The sequence below is a fragment of the Astyanax mexicanus genome, chromosome 2 (genome assembly GCF_023375975.1).
Source record: "Astyanax mexicanus isolate ESR-SI-001 chromosome 2, AstMex3_surface, whole genome shotgun sequence".
Lineage (NCBI taxonomy): Eukaryota > Metazoa > Chordata > Actinopteri > Characiformes > Acestrorhamphidae > Astyanax > Astyanax mexicanus.
This window is the reverse complement of record NC_064409.1, coordinates 111135-135660: the sequence shown is the minus strand read 5'-3', so window position 1 is coordinate 135660 and position 24526 is coordinate 111135. Positions and strand designations below refer to the sequence as shown.

The window sequence follows — 24526 nt, the reverse complement described above, 5'->3', positions numbered from 1 at the left end:
GCACACTGCTGAACATGTTCACTGCCCCCATAAATCAATAAACAGGTTCTAAATTCTGCACAGGATCACCTTTAACAGGTACACCAGTACTGGGACAGCTACTAATTTATTGTTTTTTTCTGCAATAAAGAGAATTTGAAAGTGTTATCCTGCTCTTATTTTCTCTGCAGTCCAGGAAAACTTATCCTACAAGGTTTTATTCTCTTCAGATCAATTCTTTAGGGCTTTACACGCCTCTACCCCACTCCTGGCATTAGATACGGTGCCAATAAGTTCCTTTTAATCTATTAGTGTGTGTGTGTGTGTGTGTGTGGAGTGTGTGTGTGTAGTGTGTGTGTGTAGTGTGTGTGTGTGTGTGGAGTGTGTGTGTGTGGAGTGTGTGTGTGTTAGTGTGTGTCTTCAAGTAACAAAGTTCATTCATTAGAAGAAGTTTCCATAAACATTTGGATATCCAGTGAATTTCTGTAGGTATTTTCTAACCTAGTAGGCATAAACTATATAGAGCTTTATCTCCAGGAAAGCTGTAGAACCTCGGCTACAAATCAGCAGTGGTTTGTTACAGACAGGACTTTTCACACTACTGCAGGACTATTACTTCAACACAGACCAGACCGAGACCACACCCTGTTCACACCTGCTCACTTATGATTAACATCTGAATTGTATTATTATAAGATTGTAACCATATGCAGTAAAATACTGAATATCTCCATGTAGTCAGACTGAAGTACAACTGCAGTGACAGAAAATCTGGAGTCTACGCTGATGAGAAAAAACAGTCTAGACTGATAAAGTCTGTGTTGATGTTCTGCATGAGGAGGAGGTTTGTATTTACTGGAAGGAGTTGTGGTTGTTGACTGTTGTTTGGTTGTTGAAAATTAGAGTAATTGGAGAAAAACGCACAATTGATAAGAGCCTGTCGAACACTGTTCGGCCCATTTACCCACAGATGTTGTGTTGAGATGGGCCGGGTTGAGGTGTGGGCATTGCTCACGCTGTGTTTGTGTTTTTACAACTGTGGTCTTGCCTTGACATTACTACTCATTTAAGTGTTCAACTTTTCAACCCAACCTTATCTACATTTACAGCTACCTGACACTGAGCTGAACTCTGCGTTACCTTACGCTTATCAGCTCAGCTTTCTGACTACAGCAATAAAATGTTAAAGGAGCTAATTGACCCAGAGCTTCATTAAATTCCACTGGCTTTAAAAATGTATCACAGGATATGTGGTTTATTTTAGTCAGTTGTTTATATTGAAAAAAGGAATAAAAAAAATAATAATAGTGTAATGAATACGGAAGTGAACCGTGTTAAAAGTGTCACATACAGCAGAAAGCCTCACTGAGAGACTCGTATTAATCTCACTGGTTTAAACCACATACGGAAACAGCTTTACCTCATTCACAAGCACCTGAACTTTAAACTGATTTTCCAGAAGGCCATTTACTCGATTATCTTTAACTATAATTAATTTATTATTTAGCTTCTAATACATGAATACATATTTTGACATGAGGAAACTGTTAGTGGTAATATTATTATAAGGACCATATCAAAAATATTGTGTTTTTTGGTGTTTTATAATGTTCAAAAACATAACTCCTTTTTATTACTCTCTTATTTTGCTTTAAAAATATGAGAAATTGAACGGTGTAAAAGCTGTGACGATACTGATGTTTGAGATCACTGTCCTGAAGGGGCGGAGTTATCCCAGGATTACAGGGTGGACATGTTATTGAACACGTTTATACAGCTTGACATTTTAATCAAAATAGTTGAATAAATAATTCAAATGTCTTATTTAAAAAAATCTAAATGACTTATTTAACCTCTTAAAAGAATCAGATTAATCAGACAGACATGAGGAGACGGCAGAAACCGCAAACTGCACCGACGTTGTGTAAAGTTTAACATTCTTCTCTATTCTGTAATAATGTGTAAATCATGAGAAATGTACTATTACATCATGTTTGTATGAAGTTTACACAAAGCCACATTAAATTGATATTGATATGCCTGTAATCACGATTCATATTTTTGCTTATTTATATAAAAATATATCAATGATTAAATATAATAATTTTAATATTATATTCTAATTAAAAATATGAAGAAAGACATTGAGGAACAGGAGAACAGGTGATGCTGTAGGTGATGCTGTAGGTTATAGTTCGGCAATAGGCGGCCCGCGGCCAGATGTGTCCCGCAAGTATGAAACATCTGTCCCGTGAGACTGCGGTCAAGCCAGCCCCCACTGCAAAACGCTTGGTCAAACTAGCCCCCACGCTGTTTCTCAGAGCGCGCATACACTAAACATTGCGGCAAGCGTGAGAAGGAACACATTTCAAAATAAAAGCCCCCCCCCCCTTAATATCATTATGCTGTGGAGTGGTATTAAAAGGAATCCACATGATTTCACATGTTATGTCTGATATCACATGTCAATTTCATGTAGTCCTGGTAGTACACAAAATAAAAGCCCTGTAAATTATAAAAAAATATGTTATTTTAATAATACTACTACTACTAATAATACTAATACTAATAATAATACTAATAATAATACTTATATGTGTCACTCACTTAATAACAGGGCATTATAATGTGTCATTTCAAAATAAAGGCCCTTTAAATTATTACAATATTTTATTTTAACACAATGTTTAGACTGTTATTAAAAGGAATCTGTCTGACGTCACAGGTCAATTTCATATAGTCCTGATAGTACACCACGTGTATTTGTCACTCACTTAATATCAGAACATTTTGATGTGTCATTTCAAAATAAGGGCCACTTAAATTGTAACATTTATGTAATTTTACACAATGTTTAGACTGTTATTAAAAGAAATCTGTCTGATATCACAGCTCAATTTTATATAGCCCTGATAGTACACTACTTGTATGTGTCACTCACTTAATATCAGAACATTTTGATGTGTCATTTTAAAATAAAAGCCCTTTAAATTGTAACAATATTTTGTTTCAACACAATGTTTAGACTGTTATTAAAAAAAATCTGTCTGATATCACAGTTCAATTTCATATAGTCCTGATAGTACACTACTTGTATGTGTCACTCACTTAAAATCAGAACATTTTGATGTGTCATTTCAAAATAAAGGCCCTTTAAATTATAACATTTATGTAATTTTACACAATGTTTAGACTGTTATTAAAAAAAATCTGTCTGATATCACAGTTCAATTTCAGATAGTCCTGATAGTACACTACTTGTATGTGTCACTCACTTAATATCAGAACATTTTGATGTGTCATTTCAAAATAAAGACCCTTTAAATTTCAAAAATGTTTTATTTCAACACAATGTTTAGACTGTTATTAAAAAAAATCTGTCTGATATCACAGTTCAATTTCAGATAGTCCTGATAGTACACTACTTGTATGTGTCACTCACTTAAAATCAGAACATTTTGATGTGTCATTTTAAAATAAAAGCCCTTTAAATTGTAACATTTATGTAATTTTACACAATGTTTAGACTGTTATTAAAAAAAATCTGTCTGATATCACAGTTCAATTTCAGATAGTACTGATAGTACACTACTTGTATGTGTCACTCACTTAAAATCAGAACATTTTGATGTGTCATTTTAAAATAAAAGCCCTTTAAATTGTAACATTTATGTAATTTTACACAATGTTTAGACTGTTATTAAAAAAAATCTGTCTGATATCACAGTTCAATTTCAGATAGTACTGATAGTACACTACTTGTATGTGTCACTCACTTAATATCAGAACATTTTGATGTGTCATTTCAAAATAAAGACCCTTTAAATTTCAAAAATATTTTATTTCAACACAATGTTTAGACTGTTATTAAAAAAAATCTGTCTGATATCACAGTTCAATTTCATATATTCCTGATAGTACACTACTTGTATGTGTCACTCACTTAATATCAGAACATTTTGATGTGTCATTTTAAAATAAAAGCCCTTTAAATTGTAACATTTATGTAATTATACACAATGTTTAGACTGTTATTAAAAGAAATCTGTCTGATATCACAGCTCAATTTTATATAGCCCTGATAGTACACTACTTGTATGTGTCACTCACTTAATATCAGAACATTTTGATGTGTCATTTTAAAATAAAAGCCCTTTAAATTATAACATTTATGTAATTTTACACAATGTTTAGACTGTTATTAAAAAAAATCTGTCTGATATCACAGGTCAATTTCAGATAGTACTGATAGTACACTACTTGTATGTGTCACTCACTTAAAATCAGAACATTTTGATGTGTCATTTTAAAATAAAAGCCCTTTAAATTGTAACATTTATGTAATTTTACACAATGTTTAGACTGTTATTAAAAAAAATCTGTCTGATATCACAGTTCAATTTCAGATAGTCCTGATAGTACACTACTTGTATGTGTCACTCACTTAATATCAGAACATTTTGATGTGTCATTTCAAAATAAGGGCCACTTAAATTGTAACATTTATGTAATTTTACACAATGTTTAGACTGTTATTAAAAGAAATCTGTCTGATATCACAGCTCAATTTTATATAGCCCTGATAGTACACTACTTGTATGTGTCACTCACTTAATATCAGAACATTTTGATGTGTCATTTTAAAATAAAAGCCCTTTAAATTGTAACAATATTTTGTTTCAACACAATGTTTAGACTGTTATTAAAAAAAATCTGTCTGATATCACAGTTCAATTTCATATATTCCTGATAGTACACTACTTGTATGTTTCACTCAATTAATATCAGAACATTTTGATGTGTCATTTTAAAATAAAAGCCCTTTAAATTGTAACATTTATGTAATTTTACACAATGTTTAGACTGTTATTAAAAAAAATCTGTCTGATATCACAGTTCAATTTCAGATAGTCCTGATAGTACACTACTTGTATGTTTCACTCACTTAATATCAGAACATTTTGATGTGTCATTTTAAAATAAAAGCCCTTTAAATTGTAACATTTATGTAATTTTACACAATGTTTAGACTGTTATTAAAAAAAATCTGTCTGATATCACAGTTCAATTTCAGATAGTACTGATAGTACACTACTTGTATGTGTCACTCACTTAAAATCAGAACATTTTGATGTGTCATTTTAAAATAAAAGCCCTTTAAATTGTAACATTTATGTAATTTTACACAATGTTTAGACTGTTATTAAAAAAAATCTGTCTGATATCACAGCTCAATTTTATATAGCCCTGATAGTACACTACTTGTATGTGTCACTCACTTAATATCAGAACATTTTGATGTGTCATTTCAAAATAAAGACCCTTTAAATTTCAAAAATATTTTATTTCAACACAATGTTTAGACTGTTATTAAAAAAAATCTGTCTGATATCACAGTTCAATTTCATATAGTCCTGATAGTACACTACTTGTATGTGTCACTCACTTAAAATCAGAACATTTTGATGTGTCATTTCAAAATAAAGGCCCTTTAAATTATAACATTTATGTAATTTTACACAATGTTTAGACTGTTATTAAAAAAAATCTGTTTGATATCACAGTTCAATTTCAGATAGTCCTGATAGTACACTACTTGTATGTGTCACTCACTTAATATCAGAACATTTTGATGTGTCATTTCAAAATAAAGACCCTTTAAATTTCAAAAATATTTTATTTCAACACAATGTTTAGACTGTTATTAAAAAAAATCTGTCTGATATCACAGTTCAATTTCATATAGTCCTGATAGTACACTACTTGTATGTGTCACTCACTTAAAATCAGAACATTTTGATGTGTCATTTCAAAATAAAGGCCCTTTAAATTATAACATTTATGTAATTTTACACAATGTTTAGACTGTTATTAAAAAAAATCTGTCTGATATCACAGTTAAATTTCAGATAGTACTGATAGTACACTACTTGTATGTGTCACTCACTTAATATCAGAACATTTTGATGTGTCATTTCAAAATAAAGACCCTTTAAATTTCAAAAATATTTTATTTCAACACAATGTTTAGACTGTTATTAAAAAAAATCTGTCTGATATCACAGTTCAATTTCATATATTCCTGATAGTACACTACTTGTATGTTTCACTCACTTAATATCAGAACATTTTGATGTGTCATTTTAAAATAAAAGCCCTTTAAATTGTAACATTTATGTAATTATACACAATGTTTAGACTGTTATTAAAATAAATCTGTCTGATATCACAGGTCAATTTCATATAGTCCTGATAGTACACCACTGGTATGTTTCACTGACTTAATATTAGAACATTTTGGTGTGTCATTTCAAAATAAAGGCCCTTTAAATTGTAACATTTATGTAATTTTACACAATGTTTAGACTGTTATTAAAATAAATCTGTCTGATATCACAGGTCAATTTCATATAGTCCTGATAGTACACCACTGGTATGTTTCACTGACTTAATATCAGAACATTTTGATGTGTCATTTTAAAATAAAAGCCCTTTAAATTGTAACAATATTTTGTTTCAACACAATGTTTAGACTGTTATTAAAAAAAATCTGTCTGATATCACAGTTCAATTTCAGATAGTCCTGATAGTACACTACTTGTATGTTTCACTCACTCAATATCAGAACATTTTGATGTGTCATTTCAAAATAAAGGACCTTTAAATTATAACAATTGTTATTTTAACACACGGTTTAAAGTCTAGTACTCTAAAGTGCTAATATACCTCCTATACGTATCACTCAGTTTATATCAAGACTTTCTGGTGTGTTATTTGACCAAAATATATAATTTAAATAACAATTTCATTTCTGTCACTATATTTTGAGTATTAAAAGAAAGACATAACAATTTCAGTTCCACATGATAGTATCAGTATGCTGCCCAGTTAATATCAAGACATTCTGCTGTTATATCAAAATAAAGGCCCCTATAAAGGTAATATTTAAATTAATCCTCGATTAAATTGAATATTCTTTTTTGCATAGGACAGTTTACATTGAGACATTCCGGTGAATGATTACAAAATAAAAGCCCTGTTTAAGTATTACCTTTTCATTAAAAGGAACCCTTTTTTTGCACAGACCAATTCCTAAGGAGCCTTCAGAGGTAACTGAACTGAACTACACTGTGGTTTCCTTGGGAGACAACATGAGGAGAACAGATGCGACACGACTGAAGAAGTTGGTCAGGCGGGCTTGGTCAAGTGGAGCTAAACTCTCTGATTACAGTGGCAGAGAGGAGGATCTTGGAGAGACTGACCTCCTTTATGAACATTGACATTGATAGACCCAGATAGTCCTTTATACCCAGAGCTATCAGGCAACTCCTCAACAGGGCACAGGATTCTTCTGTAGAGTTATACTGCATGGACATTAACACTCATCCTCCATATGAATGGAGAAGGCGTATATGTTCATATGCATATACATATATTCAGGCACACATAATTTTATCTAATTACCAATGCCTTTTGACTTTTTGACTGCACCATGTACTGCACTGTTCTTGCACATAGGAGCACAAGACCCAATTAATAGACCTTTGACTGAAGCTTTGTACTTCTTGGTACCTTACCTTATCTGTGTATAGCTAGCTTTCTTCCAGTGAGTTCTTTGACAGCAATGAACTGTTACATTATATTTTAATTTTCTTTGGAATCAAAGTGGCAATAATATGTTTTTCTGTCAGTCAATAATTATTATAGCACACTACTTATAGGACACATTCATTGTCACTTTTATGTAAAGGTCCTTTTATTGTCCTATTATTTTACTTTTATTGTAAATGATCAAATTATATTTTAAATTTTCACTGTATATTTAATTGTTTAGTTGATTAAAGTAATAATTTATTATAGTAGTAATTTGCTCAATGTGCTACATTTTCTCCATAATCCGCAAAAACAAACTCTTTAAATTACCACATTTTTCTATAAGATTATAGTAAATGGTATTTAAAATGAATCCTTCATAAATTGTTTAGTCACTACAGACCTGTGTGGATGTTGTAACAAGTTTATTAAACTATGTAAAAAACTGATTTTCTTTTTCTTTAAAGTGAGACACAAAAAATGATACTGTATACAGAATGAACAAACCACATGCATTTGAAGGCCAGACAATGTTTTAAGCGAGCTAAAATTACATGCGAGATGCTAGCAAAACAGCAGCCCCAAGTTCTAAATATTTTCTATATTGTTTTTGTGCAGAGAAAGAGCTCCCAAAGAGCTCTATTATGCTCTACAGCTATTCCAGAATGCTTCTCTTAGGGATCTGACGTAAACATTAGAAAAGATTCATGCAATAAAGTTAGATAGTGTTATAATTTTTTTATCAATAATAAATGTCAAATGTATAACATATGTACATAATACTTACAAATATTTACAGAAAGTATACATACAAATTATATATACATACATACAAAAAATAAATGCATACATACATATGTACATATCCATATTTGGACTGGAGTTTTTTACACTACACATAAGCAGCAGTTCCAAATGCTTGCCCTGGCTTGAATGAGTTTCTCGGTGTCCATATTTAGGCAGAGCTCATGGAACCAACGAAAACACGTGTCACACTGGATCTAAAAAATACATTTTAGAAATCTTAAAGATTATCAGCTTTCATGAACAAAACTAATGTTGAGTTTAATTATGTCAGTTTGCAATAAATATTATGGTATAATTTATTTTACAGTTTTACTGCTTATTTAAGCCAATTACAAAAAAAAGACCTTTAAAGGCATCTATCCAAAGTACAGTCTCAAGAGTACAAAGGCAATGAAACTAATGTGATATGGTAAATATTACCCAGTTTGTCATTGGTGGCCCAGATCCAGGGGGTTTTGCCATGGAACACATGGAACAGTTATTTTCTGAATCAAACCCTTAAACAGACAAAACAAAATATAACAGCATGTATTAATTATTAAATAAAATGTTGGGTAAAAGACCTTTATCCCATGGTTTACATTATCTAAACTTTTCTAGAAGCATTTACAGTTGAGAATTATTCTGTTGAACAAATGTTGTTTATGTTGTCCTAATTAATTTGTGAGTAAGCTTTGGTAAACATTTAACTGAGGTCCTCTGGATGTTGAGACTTCCTGCATACCTCTAGTATGCACACACTTGTTAAGTATTAGCTTGTTTGAGTCATGCTTAGCTTTTCCTTTCCTTGACTTTGCTGTTGACTTTGGATTTTTTACACTTTTTACTTTTTAATTATTTTATTTTATCTTTTTATGTTTTTTTGTTTGTTTGTTTTTGTACTGTATTTGCCATACATTTGTTCTTTGCTCATTTTCGACTTGACTATCTTTGAGTCCATTTAAAACTACATTTTCATTACAGTGCCTTTCTCGGCCCCACTGATCACCGATGAAATTTCCAGCGTACCTAGCTGAAAAGTGCTGTCCATGGTGCTGATCGGTCTTCCCTCCTGTTTAGTACCATTGTTGTGGACAGACAAAACAGCTGTGTGGCAAAGAAGCGGTGCTCATACGGGAGCCTGTGCTGATGCCAGGGTACCACATTCAACGTAAAACACATATTGTTGAGCCAATGGGTAACTAATCATTTTGTTATTTTTTCCGTCTTTGCTTTATTTTGCAGTCTCTCACAAGTAACACCTATCAAATCAATAATGTGCTTTCCCACTTTTGCCTTAAGAGCTGAGCTTACATTTTTGTTGATCCTTAAATACGTTTGTCATTCCTGTCTGCGCCTCGTGCTTTGCATTCTCTAACTCCTTGACATGCAGATTACCTCAAAGCAGAGAAACATTATCTGTACTAACCTGATTCCTGTAAGATTTGTAGAGCCATTGTCTTTCTCTCTTTGGCCATTTCGGTTTTGGATGTGTCGAAGTAAATTTCTGGAACAGCTGGAAAGGCCTCCATCACTGCCCTTGCCATCTAAACAAACGCATTCAAAACATATGTATTTGAATCTTGTACACTATAGCTTTTTTCTCTATTGTTTAAATTAATCCACATCATTTACAAAGACAGACTACATTTACAGAGTGAAATCTGAGCTGAACCACTTGAGAATATTACATTTTTAAATGATTTTGCTGTACAATCCATATACATCCACAAAAAAGTATACTGGATACCATTAGGCAGCAATGCTGCAGTACACTTTTATTCACTCTGTTGATAAAAGTTTTAAATATTTTTTATGCTTGAGAGTTTTTGCTCAGGAAAAAAAACTTACCTTGATGACAATAACACCACAGCTACTACCATCTTGCTGAACAGGATGGGTCAGAACTCCTCCCTTCCACTTCATGTCCACCCATTCTGTTTTTCCGTAGCATGTTCTTCTTATTTTCAGGTACTCACTGTAAGTGATTTATCATACAGTAATGTATTTTTATTGTTGTACAAAACACAATGTTTGCTACTTATGACTCAAATTGTAAGTATATTCTAAACATAATCCCAAATAAGTATTAGGTTACGACTTGTTTAAAATGCAAAAAGAACTACATTCACAAAGGATTTTAAAAGGACAGTTGGTTGACCATGCACACAGACAAAACAAAAGCATAAACTCATAAAGTCATTTTTTTCCTAAAATATTTTAGCTAAGTACCTGAACTTTTTGGCTGCTTTGTTTGAATCCACTTGCTCTGTAAAGCTTTTGGCAGGATCGACCAGATATACAGTCTGGTTGACAGTGTTAATGTACTGAAAATTAGAATCAAGTAACGTCATTAAACAGGGCTTAATTTTCAAAAAAATAAGCCATTTTTAGAGTGTACATGAGGGTATAATTGAAGTACTAACCAGAAACCTCCAATGGCTGTTTTCTATATTTACAAATGAGACAATTGTCTGGTAATTGTCGAAGTTCACCTATAAAACAGTATAAATATTATTAATTATATTATATAACATTGATGTCAGACAAAAACTTGTATCTTCAATCTTTCATTGTACAGGAGAAGAAAAATACTTTACTTTTAATGTATATCATTGAATTCAAAGAGGATTATCATTTACTTTGGACTATTCATCATTACATTTACTTAAATTATGGCATATTCCGCAGAATCGTTGCCATTTCTGTCCCCCTGGAAAGTACATGTATAAATTTACTTTCAAATACATTTTAGCATAGTGTGTTTTATATTTACCTAATAGCAAAATTAAGATACGTTATAAAAAAATAATAATAAAAACTACTTGGAACACTAGCAAAACAGCATTTGTTACCTGTCTCCACTCTCTAACTATAAACTTTACCATGAAATATAATTATTAAAATCCTTCAGAGATGTATTGTTTTGCATTGTTTTGTGACTCCAAATATATGTTTTTAAATAAATTCATAATATTTTAGTTAAAATACACATTTTAGTTGTGTCCCTGGGTTTCACAATGGTAACACTTTCTTGATAGAATATCAAAGGAATTGGCAGACTTGCTATTGAACATGTTTTTTTAAATGTCACATGAGTTTTGGTAACAGGACGAAGAAAAATGTAACCATCTTTGGATTAGAAACCTTGTAAAACATTAAATAAAAGCTGCCCGAGTTTCACCACTACATGTTTTGAATAGTTAAATATATGTTATTACATTCATTGTTAAAAAAGGTTGTTTTTTGGAAGAGTTACAACAATCAAATGGCACCCATTTGGTGGAATTGCCCTTAAATATTTTCATAAAAAGGCCTAGTAAAATTAAAAAGTAATGAAAACTGAGATACAAGTCTTTTGTCTTTCAGCAATACACTTTAAATAACACTTTAAATAAATTTAATTCAATCATGGACACTGGTTTCATTGTGTTTTCAATGTGAAAATATCTCTATGGAACTACAAAATATCCTTGGGTGACAAAAATACAACCACATTCTGATAATCAAACTTAAAATAATAATGTTCACCTAAACCACATAAATGACTTCATAATAAATTAGACTGTATGTGCATGCTGTAGACAAATAGTACCTTTACAAATGATGATGGCATAATGTATGGCTGCATTTTGCAGCCACTCAGATTACCTTTGGCAAAGTGTGTCGAGCAAGCCTTGTCCTTTCTCCGAACAGAATCAAACCGGTGGTATAATGATTCATTACATATGCTGTATTTCCCGTCTCACTTGCATACAGATGTAAAAGACTTTCAATGATCTATATTATGGGGGGGGGGGCATTTTGTTGTTAGTTCTGTACAAAAATCATGCATTACATAGTTAATAAGCATAAATTAATATAAATTAAACAGCAGCTGTAATCTACAGGTAAACTAATTTTTTTTTTAAAAGAAATCAAATTATTACAGAAAAAATATTTTTGCGATTGTAAGTAAATTTAAAGAGGTTTTTTTTTGCTCTACTTAAGTGTGACAATCAGCTCAATGTAATCTGCCTTGAAACAATAACTGTCACAACTGTGAGTGGGGGTTCTCTTCTTATTTTTTAAAAATACCACTGACTACTTGCTTTAGTTCATATATCTGTAGCTACAGAACTGAATAAAACACCTACATTTTAAATAGGTCCTTACAATTTGGTTCATATCCTAAACTTCATGTGTTAAATAAAGAATATTTAGAGGTTGGACAAACAACTCTTGAGTTGGGTAAAATAAAGGTAAGGACAACTACAAATTATATTGTTGTAATGTAATTCAAACATTTTTAAGCAATTAAGTAGTTGAATAATGTTACAGTTTAACCGATAATTCTACAAGCACACAATAACATATTATAACAACATTTTGATAAATGTATGTTTTACTGCAACAATAATTTTAAGAGAATAAAATGCAAAAGAAATGAAAAATATACCTCCCCTGTAATCCACTGATGAGGTTGGAGTGAAAGCAGCTCACTGTGGTGGATGATGAAATTGTTCCCTTTGATCTGGGATTGAATTACAGACACCACAACCTCTGTCTCTTTTTTTTTCCACAAGAAGATGAGCTGCATGTAATAAATGTAGAACAAACACAATGCATGAAACATTAAAGTTAATCATTAATACTTTAATGTTGCTGTTTGTCTTGCTCTCTCTATTTTTATCAGTATACCCAACCTTGTGTTTCTTCTACATTGGATTTATTTATTATAATACCTTTTAATTGTTATTAATCATTTTTTGTATTAAAGTAAGAAATGTAAATGACCAAACCTGTTCTTCTGGGCTCTTCTCTGGCTTTTTCTCGCCTTTCATCTGCCTCTTCTTTTGGGCTTTTCCAATGGAAGTCTTAGACACTGGGGAATCATCCTATTGTTGCATTGCAACACAAAATAGTATTAAATCTCATTTAATGAATTTTATTTGTGCAAAATTGTACCATGTTCCTTTTCTTATCACAATACTGTTCTCCAAAGCCTTACAGATTATTTAAATGTTCAATAGTAACTAGTCGTCTTTCTGTGTAACTTTTGTAGTCACTTCAACAGTAAATTGTTGCTGTTAACTGTTTATAAAGTTTGATATATTTAAATAATACCTTTCTGATAGCACTTTTAAAAGTGAATGGCTTGCGTATTGGAGACGTGTATCTCCCCCTCTTTTTCTGCTGACGCTCTTTCCATTTCTCAAGTTGCACTCTGTATGTCTGAAATAAATTGAAGTGCACAAAACCAATAAATAAGGATTAAAATTACTTTGGAGAGCAAGACCAAGACAAACACACATTTATTTAATTTATAATTGAGCATTTTGTGAACTTTGTGAATTTCAGCAAAATATTAAAAACCTTTATAAATCTGAGAACATTATTAATTGCAGTGGCCATCACTTTACATTTTCAAAGGTCAGCAACTTTTGCATTTTCTTTTGTTAAAGATTACAAAAACATGTTTTTGGCCTCAGTAAATATCACGTCATATATCATACAAATTTTGCAAAAGAGGACAACAAGGAAAATCTTAAGGAAATACTCAATTGGGGTAAAGGGAAAAAATAGTACATACTATATAGTACATGACCATATATGAAACTTGACCATGATGTGATACATGTAATGTGCAAACCTTTTTTTTAAGGACCCGTTTACTGTCCTCATACTCCTTCAGCAGAGCAGTGTGGGCTGCTTGGTACTTCACAACAAAGTCATCCAATCTGGTGAGCCTGCATCCCCTAAAACGGATATGTTTTAGGTCCCACTGGCTCTTTTCCATTATTCCTTGAGTTTTATTGTCTTCTGTTATGTTCTGATAAAGTAATCACATAATTACACAAAACAATATACATTAGAAGTTAAGGTAAATAGGACTTTAATAAAGTAAGTAATTTGTTTATTTACTTAATGCATTTCAATTACTTGTTTTTTTATTTGTTTCAGGACTCTGTATCTCTTTGTATACTCCTTGTATACATGTCCTGTTCCGTGTCGTCCAAGGTCACCTTTGCATTGAAATAAATAATACAATATTTTATTGGCATAAATACACTGCTGTTTCCCCATCGCAAAAATAATTGTCATTGTATTGATTTTTTACCAACCTAGCATTATGCCAGTCCACAATGCAGCATATGGGAGAAGGAACTTCGAAATGTGGGACACGAGACCTTTGCAGAAATACAGGTTGGGTTCCCCATTCTCCATATCAAGTGGAGCTTGTGAAATTACTTCCTTGAAATGTCTGCCAAAGTTGTTGCTCCCCTTGATAAACTTCAATTAAAAGAGGAAAAATTTTCAGGTCGACATTGATAGATCCTATTAACCTCAGTGGGTACTGTTATGCCATCCGTAATATACTTAATTTAACAAACTAATAAAACATAATGAGAAGTTACATTTTTGACCTTGACTTGGTACAATTCCCTAAAAAGTCCAAATGCGTTCTAAAAACATTTATTCCATCAGTGCATAGCTTTGTCCTGATCTATTTCAAGCTAAAACATTATTGATATTAACTATTTTCTTTTGCTAATGATAAACACTTTCATGATTTTGTGATTAATGTAAGACTGAAGAATTAATTTACTTGTAGAAGAATTGGACTTTTACCTGTGTGTCTTCAGCACGTTTTTGATTGTGGTACACAGCCGTCTCATCCAGATGGAACCCTTTATTTTGCAGCCAACACTGCAAATTATTGAAATGTTTTTCAACACTGGGCCCACTGTATGGACTGGAAAACACTACAGCAGCACTTTCCACCATGTCATCCAATTCTCGCAAAGAACTGGCTGTTGTGAAGAGCCCAAACACATGCATAGAGAGGTGGTAGTGGTTTGGTGCGCTGTGAATATGTATACAAAAGAAAACATTACAAACATTTAAAAATAGACTGTTAATAAACACAGATTTTGTATAGTATTCAAACTATAAACTAGATTCACACTATATTACCAAAATTTTTTTTCATATTTGTTGAAAATGTTAAAAGACTTGTTTGGATTATTTCACACCGATGTTAGCACTCATAAAAATACTTACTCTTTTATTGGATTAAGTTATAAATTGGGTATAAAGACATTTTATTAAGACTGTTTGATAAACAATGTCAATTTGCTGTTGTGTGTATCTAGCCTGCACAATAAATTCTGATATGCCGCCTATGAATTACCTCTAAAGTAATACCTATGAAACACAAATCTTCTCACTAAAAGTAAGTTTAACTCACAATGACTTATTAATTATGCAATTTAGCCATTCAACATGTTATGGAAATAACAGGGTATGCTTACTACTTCTTGCACATGTCTTTGGCATTCTTCATGACATGGCTGAGGCAGCGATGAAGTATTGGTAAATCAAAGTCTTCTTTTGTTGCTTTTCCACTTGCAATGGTGTAGTAGTGGTTCATGGTATCCTGCAGATTTTTCTTTGCAAATGATGAACATATTGCCTGCATTAATACCATTGACCCGTCACAAATAAGCATTATGGGTACCCTCATGCCTTTTCTTCCATAGGTCCGTGCAACATCAGTCTGGAATGCCTCAAGAAAATATGTTACAGAGGCTGTGGTGTGGTCACAAGTAAGATAGGTTGCAACAGGCAAGGGAGATGAACCTTTTTGTGGATTTCTGACCACCACCTCATAAACATAGAACGGAGGAGAACCCTTCTCTTTCTTTTTGATGCTGCCTGTAGCATCCAGATACACAATGTCTTCCCGGCATCTGTCCTGAAAAATCTCAATGCCCCTTATGGACCATAGCATAACACCCTTTGGGTGCAAAAATACCTTCTGCAGAACTTCATCTGGACCATTTGTTTTTTGTTCAACCATAATCTGCAGGCTCCGGATCTCATTGCTGTGTTGACGACTTTTTTTACGTACTTCCCACGAGATATTTTTCAATACCTGAGGAGTAGGAGCCTCGTCTCTGCAGCCAGAAGCCAACACATCATCCTCTATTTGTGTCAACCTTTGAAGATACATGCTTCTGGGTAATTGTGTTTGTAAACCTTCTCCTATCCGGACTCTTTCATCTGCTCTTACAGGTCTTACAGGTCTGCCTTTAGGTCTTTCTCGCTGTTTACAGTCACAGTAACAGTGATCGGGCAATCCTCAAAGCGGCAGTAACCAAGACACCAGAACTCAGGGCTTGCTTTTTTGGATCCTATAATTTTAAGTTTGTGTCTTTTGAATGCAATTGAGCAATATGGATATATGGTTTGTAATCCTTTAGAGATTACATTTGTCCACTGAAGTCCTTTAAAACCTCTCTGCTTTCTTTTTTTTTTGATATTCTCCCAATCTTTCCGGTCAATGAAGAAGTATGAGGGTTTCTGTGGGACTGGGATTTTGAGGAATCCTTGTTCATCAGATGTGCTTGATACTGGGCTCTAATAAAAAGCAAAAAAATATAAGTCTGACCAAATGTCTCTTTTTATCATGCAATACAGTGAAACAATAACTAATTTCTCATAAAACAGATCCTCAGTGCGCACGGTGTAAGATAGGGCCCTAGTTGTTAATTATTCATAAAAATACCAGCTTAATTTGGAAATTTCCATACAACCGATACCGTTGGATTTTCTGCATGGGCACAAGAAACATTCTATTATATGGAATTATTATTCAACTGTGCCTATTTGAATTTAGCTAAGAATGCTAATTTAGTTACAACAAACTACATAAATGCATTAGTGCGTTGTTTAAGCAAACTACAATGTCCATAATTAGTACATAAGTTTACATCATACACCTGTAAGGGGTTTGCTTCAGTACTTTTCACCCCTCAAACCACCCCCCCCCTCACACAATTGTGACCAACTTTTTCAGGTGACTTTTGTCCATCCTCCTTGGTCCAACTGTCGTCTTTGTCTTTTAGAGGAGATGGTGACATTGCTGGTGCCTGCTTAGAAAGAAAGAAAGAAAGAAAGAAAGAAAGAAAGAAAGAAAGAAAGAAAGAAAGAAAGAAAGAATTTAGCTATCACTGATAGTTGTTCAAAACCAAAAACATTTAAGAAATTAAAATGATGTCTAACATTTTCAGGTGACTTTTGTCCATCCTCCTTGGTCCAACTGTCGTCTGTGTCTTTTAGAGGAGATGGTGACATTGCTGGTGCCTGCTTAGAAAGAAAGAAAGAAAGAAAGAAAGAAAGAAAGAATTTAGCTATCACTGATAGTTGTTCAAAACCAAATACATTTAAGAAATTAAAATGATATCTAACATTTTCAGCTGACTTTTGTCCATCCTCCTTGTCCCTGCTGTCATCTTTATCTTGTTGAGTTGATGGTGACAAACCTGCTGCATGCTTTGAAAGAAAGACAGCATGTCTTTGCTTTGTTTCTTACAAACAAGCATTTTAATTTTTTTGAAGCAAACGTAAGAAAATAATAACCTTATTCTCTACTATGCACAGAACAGATTCTGTCACTTTCTGCTAAAAGACGCATTTTACAAATCTTAACATAAAGTAAAGCTGTAAAGGACGTTTTGTAATAAATGTCAGATAAGAAATTTTAGGTACACACCTTATGGCATTCATGCACTCTCCGGAGTCTGTAACGATTACGTTTATTGTTGGGAATTCCAAGTTCACTGCATACTTTACCCCAGAAGTCTGTAACATTTGACAGACTTGCATCCAATGTTATGTCACTAATCTGCAGATCTTTAATTTTATTCAAAATTTCCTCTCTTTGGATGGTTCTGATTTTGTTCTGGGGAACAAATGTAGATCATTGTTGTAAAAACATATCAAATTTAATATTTAATATAATATTAAGTCAGAAAAAGAAGTTATACTCACCCCAAATATAACAAATGTGTATACTCTGTATAAAATCAAAAGGAAGAACATATTATAGCATCACAGCATACAATAACTTACTAAAATCATTTGACCACAATGAACTTTGCAATATTAGTATAGCGTTTTAGGGACACTCATTATAATATTATGAGAATTAAATCATAATATTACAGGAATAACGTCATAATATAACAATATTAAAGTAATAAAATGATATCCTCTTTCCCGAAGTGAAACTTATCACTATAATATTAACTTTTACACCTTTCACAGGTTCTGTTTCAGTTTTTTAATGGTGAAGCTGGATGAAAAGCTGGTTGTCCACGCACAAACATACCCAACCTGCACTTGATCAGCATGGTGTAATGTTGCATTAGATTTTTTATGCATTATTTATGCTTGGTGCTACTTGTCATGTTGGTCGACCAGTCTGTGATGCTGGTCAAACAGCCCAGCTGTATAAGGTAGATAATGCTTGTAAACTATTAAAAAAAACATATCCTATGCTAGTCAACATCTAAACTGATCACTTAGTCAAACCAGGGTTTACAAAAAGTTTCCATAACAATCTTAGATGATCGGGCGAGCATCATAATGAGCACTTTCTTAATGCTAATATGATTTGGGAACTGGGCCAAGCTTGAAAACTGGAACTGGTCCGGACTTTTTTCAGCTGGGTAATCAATTAATAGTTTAAATAAAACATACAAATATTAAAACAATTTAGTTAAGCCAATTAAAATGCATTAAATAGAGCTACAGCTTCAGATTAAATGAGTAACGTTAGTGTAACCGATTGTTGCTCTCACACCTTTACTCATATTACTGTATATCTGAATAACTCAATAGAGTGGATGCACCGTAAAATTGTGCATTGGAAGTGACTCAGGCAAACGACTGTATTAGTAGTTAACAAACGTGTTCTTACCCTTTTTCTTTCTTCGACATCTTTTCAGGCCCTCGTCTAACAATCCGTCTTCAAAAATGTTTTTTTTTTTTTTTCAGAATGCTAATTACCCCTTTAGGAGCTCAGCCCCCACTAGTGGTAAACATTTGGAATATAAATCTATAAATAAATAGCACAAAGGTTCCATGCACCTGTGTGCAAGCCAGACAAACAGTGGGAATTTTCTTTTTCACAATATATTTTTTGAATTACTAAAATGAATAAATATTACATAATTCGTTTCAGTAATAATTATGTATATTACAGAAAATGTATTTTGTGTTTAAAATTAAGCTTTACATAATACGTAAAACACTAACTTTTGTTTTTTTTTTACAATTTCAGAAGGGACCACGCATGATAATGTGTATAAAAATGTATGTAATACCCAAACTTTCTGGAAAAAGAATAATAGATAAACAAAAATATTAAATGATTACAGGTATATTATATGATTCATATATCAAGGTACACTACAAAAAATAAATATGTTTTTCCACAACCCTAAAACTGCCATTTCACCTGAATGTGTTTAAGTAATGTAGTTTAATTTGCCAAAGCAATTAAAGCAAAGCATAGTTTATAATATACACTATTTCATGACAATTCTATATTAATGACAATTTTATTACATTAAATAATATTAATAAATTAAATAATTGTGGTCTGCTGATGGGGGGACTCCTAGGAGCAGTACTGGTTATACAGTGAACAGTCTGACCAGGGACAACTAAAATCTGTCTGCAGGTTAGACCCCTGCACTAAGGTGTTAAAAACCTTTCTCAGGATCGCCTTCTCCACTCAAAACCAGTTCAGTCTTTAGTCTGACGTTACTTTTATTTGGTTGTTGATGAGATTAAATCCCAGTATGGCAGTATGGTATAATCTTCATCACTTGTAATGGAAGTCAGTGTAAAGGAGTTTATTATTTATTATTTCAGTTCATTTAGGAGAAATTCTATTGGTCCATTTATCAAGAAATTTGTAAGGGACAGTTTGTGTGTTTAAATTATATAGTAATCTAAAAAATCGACGTACAGGTACAGTGAAATGTAATAACATTCCTACAAAACCATGTTGCAACATGGAACAACAATACAATAGACAAACATACAAAAAGTGCACGGTCTGACGAAGTGCAACATAAAACTATAATACTACAATAAATACAATATATACAACAGACATGAGACAATTAAACAGACAGGACAGTGCACTACTGATATGGTACAGTGAAATGTGTGTGGTGAGGATAAGGTGCAGAGATTTGTAACATACTGTAACAAATAGAACATACATGATCACAGCAGATACTGAGGTAGAGAGATTATAGATTTTATGAATGAAGCAGCAAATATTGCAGATAGGAATAGAAATTTCAGTCAGACATTTCTGTGCGCTGAGTGTGTTTGTGTTAGAGTGATGGGTGAGTTCAGTACAGTTATTGTGTGTGTGTGTGAAGATTGGTGGGGGGGGGGTGTTCAGTTTAGTTCTGTGTGAGTTGGGTGTGTGTTGAGGAGTCTGACTGCTTGGTGTATAAAGCTATTGCAGAGTCTGGTAGTGGAGTCTTGGGTGCTCCTGTATCTTCTGCCAGACGGCATCAGAGTGAAGTGTTCGTGTGAGAGATGGGTGGTCGTCCACAATGCTGTTGGCTTTGCGGGGGCAGTGTGTGGTGTAGATCTCCACGATGGAGGACAGAGACTCCGAAAATCTTCTCAGCTGTCCTCACTATCCACTGTAGGGTCTTGCAATCTGAGATGTTGCAGTTCCTAAACTAGACATGCAGGTGCTCAAGATGCTCTGTACAGTCCCTTTGTAAAACATGGTGATGAGGATGGGAGGTGGGAAATGTGCTTTCTTCAGTCTCCGCAGGAAGTAGAGGAGCTGCTGGGATTTCTTTGTTAGGGAGCTGGTGTTAAGGGACCAGTTAAGGTTCTCTGCAGTGTGAACACAGAGGAACACAGTATTCTTCACAATGTCCACTGCAGTGAATGTACTATAAACAAAATAAAATATATTATTACGAATACTAAAGGAACAATTTATTATTGTTGTTATTATTATGTAGACAAAAAATATATATATGAAACAATAATTAAATTAAATGGATTTTATTGAGATTTGACGTGAAGGACCAACACAAAGTATTACATAATTATGAAGTAGAATAAAAATTATATATGGTTTTAAAACTTTTGGTTAAATAAAAATCTGAAAAGTGTGACGTGAGTAGTATTCAACCCCCTTTACTCTGAAACCCTAAATAAAATTCAGTGCAATCAATTGCCTTCAGAATAAGTCATTAGAGTGTAGATGTGTGTAATTTAGTCTCAGTATAAATACACTTGTTCTGTGAAGTCCTCAGTGGTTTGTTAGAAAACACTAACGAACAAACAGCATCATGAAGACCAAGGAACTCACCAGACAGGTCAGAAATAAAGTTGTGGAGAAGTTTAAAGCAGGGTTAGGTTATAAAAACATATCCAAAGCTGTAAGCATCCCAAGGAGCACTGTTTTATCCATCATCCAAAAATTGATAATGTCCTGAGAGAGAGAGATGATGCAGAGAACAAAGTTTGGCAAAAAAAGCCACAGAGATACAAAATAATTCCTTTTAATAAAACTATACATACTGAGTGAAAACTATATTTTTTTTATATATAAAGAGATCTTTTAATCGACACTTCATAATGTCTTGTTCATATTGTTCTTGTTCATGTAATAAAACAAAAGTAGTGTACTATCAGGACTATAGGAAATTGACCTCTAATATCAGACAAATTTCTTTTTAATAATAATAAATTGACAAATCGAAATGTTTTGTTATTAAGTGAGTGACACATACAAGTGGTGTACTATCAGTAGTATATGACATTGAAATGTGATATCAGACAGATTTATCTTAATAGCAGTCTAAACATTGTGTAAAATTACATAAATGTTACAATTTAAAGGGCCTTTATTTTGAAATGACACATCAAAATGTTCTGATTTTAAGTGAGTGACACATACAAGTAGTGTACTATCAGTACTATCTGAAATTGACCTGTGATATCAGACAGATTTTTTTTAATAACAGTCTAAACATTGTGTAAAATTACATAAATGTTACAATTTAAAGGGCTTTTATTTTAAAATGACACATCAAAATGTTCTGATTTTAAGTGAGTGACACATACAAGTAGTGTACTATCAGGACTATCTGAAATTGAACTGTGATATCAGACAGATTTTTTTTAATAACAGTCTAAACATTGTGTAAAATTACATAAATGTTACAATTTAAAGGGCTTTTATTTTAAAATGACACATCAAAATGTTCTGATATTAAGTGAGTGACACATACAAGTAGTGTACTATCAGGACTATCTGAAACTGAACTGTGATATCAGACAGATTTATTTTAATAACAGTCTAAACATTGTGTATAATTACATAAATGTTACAATTTAAAGGGCTTTTATTTTAAAATGACACATCAAAATGTTCTGATTTTAAGTGAGTGACACATACAAGTAGTGTACTATCAGTACTATCTGAAATTGAACTGTGATATCAGACAGATTTTTTTTAATAACAGTCTAAACATTGTGTTGAAATAAAATATTTTTGAAATTTAAAGGGTCTTTATTTTGAAATGACACATCAAAATGTTCTGATATTAAGTGAGTGACACATACAAGTAGTGTACTATCAGGACTATCTGAAATTGAACTGTGATATCAGACAGATTTTTTTTAATAACAGTCTAAACATTGTGTTGAAATAAAATATTTTTGAAATTTAAAGGGTCTTTATTTTGAAATGACACATCAAAATGTTCTGATATTAAGTGAGTGACACATACAAGTAGTGTACTATCAGGACTATCTGAAACTGAACTGTGATATCAGACAGATTTATTTTAATAACAGTCTAAACATTGTGTAAAATTACATAAATGTTACAATTTAAAGGGCTTTTATTTTAAAATGACACATCAAAATGTTCTGATTTTAAGTGAGTGACACATACAAGTAGTGTACTATCAGGACTATCTGAAATTGAACTGTGATATCAGACAGATTTTTTTTAATAACAGTCTAAACATTGTGTTGAAACAAAATATTGTTACAATTTAAAGGGCTTTTATTTTAAAATGACACATCAAAATGTTCTGATATTAATTGAGTGAAACATACAAGTAGTGTACTATCAGGACTATCTGAAATTGAACTGTGATATCAGACAGATTTTTTTTAATAACAGTCTAAACATTGTGTAAAATTACATAAATGTTACAATTTAAAGGGCTTTTATTTTAAAATGACACATCAAAATGTTCTGATATTAAGTGAGTGACACATACAAGTAGTGTACTATCAGGACTATCTGAAATTGAACTGTGATATCAGACAGATTTTTTTTAATAACAGTCTAAACATTGTGTAAAATTACATAAATGTTACAATTTAAAGGGCTTTTATTTTAAAATGACACATCAAAATGTTCTGATTTTAAGTGAGTGACACATACAAGTAGTGTACTATCAGTACTATCTGAAATTGAACTGTGATATCAGACAGATTTTTTTTAATAACAGTCTAAACATTGTGTAAAATTACATAAATGTTACAATTTAAAGGGCTTTTATTTTAAAATGACACATCAAAATGTTCTGATTTTAAGTGAGTGACACATACAAGTAGTGTACTATCAGGACTATCTGAAATTGAACTGTGATATCAGACAGATTTTTTTTAATAACAGTCTAAACATTGTGTAAAATTACATAAATGTTACAATTTAAAGGGCTTTTATTTTAAAATGACACATCAAAATGTTCTGATTTTAAGTGAGTGACACATACAAGTAGTGTACTATCAGGACTATCTGAAACTGAACTGTGATATCAGACAGATTTTTTTTAATAACAGTCTAAACATTGTGTAAAATTACATAAATGTTACAATTTAAAGGGCTTTTATTTTAAAATGACACATCAAAATGTTCTGATTTTAAGTGAGTGACACATACAAGTAGTGTACTATCAGGAATATATGAAACTGAACTGTGATATCAGACAGATTTTTTTTAATAACAGTCTAAACATTGTGTAAAATTACATAAATGTTACAATTTAAAGGGCTTTTATTTTAAAATGACACATCAAAATGTTCTGATTTTAAGTGAGTGACACATACAAGTAGTGTACTATCAGGACTATCTGAAATTGAACTGTGATATCAGACAGATTTTTTTTAATAACAGTCTAAACATTGTGTTGAAACAAAATATTGTTACAATTTAAAGGGCTTTTATTTTAAAATGACACATCAAAATGTTCTGATATTAATTGAGTGAAACATACAAGTAGTGTACTATCAGGACTATCTGAAATTGAACTGTGATATCAGACAGATT

The 24526-nt window shown here is 32.2% G+C and overlaps 2 protein-coding genes across 2 annotated transcripts; both read right to left on the bottom strand.

Moving 5' to 3' along the window:
* Positions 1-8260: 8260 nt before the first annotated feature.
* On the bottom strand, positions 8261-16396 carry LOC111193479 (uncharacterized). The gene is made up of 15 exons (XM_049474133.1): positions 15654-16396; positions 14971-15205; positions 14463-14631; positions 14281-14363; positions 13991-14170; positions 13465-13572; positions 13140-13235; positions 12797-12931; positions 12010-12138; positions 10785-10853; positions 10591-10685; positions 10210-10336; positions 9788-9905; positions 8800-8876; positions 8261-8573 (listed from the first exon to the last, which is right to left on the bottom strand). Exons 1-15 carry the CDS (start codon positions 16352-16354, stop codon positions 8460-8462), a joined length of 2436 nt encoding a protein of 811 aa, XP_049330090.1. The 5' UTR covers positions 16355-16396; the 3' UTR covers positions 8261-8459.
* Positions 16397-16419: 23 nt separating this feature from the next.
* LOC111193619 (uncharacterized) lies at positions 16420-19459 on the bottom strand. Its single transcript, XM_049474126.1, has 6 exons — positions 18175-19459; positions 17897-18085; positions 17593-17676; positions 17407-17487; positions 17193-17273; positions 16420-16761 (listed from the first exon to the last, which is right to left on the bottom strand). The coding sequence occupies exons 1-6, from the start codon at positions 18223-18225 to the stop codon at positions 16420-16422; spliced, it is 828 nt and encodes a 275-aa protein (XP_049330083.1). The 5' UTR covers positions 18226-19459.
* Positions 19460-24526: the final 5067 nt, after the last annotated feature.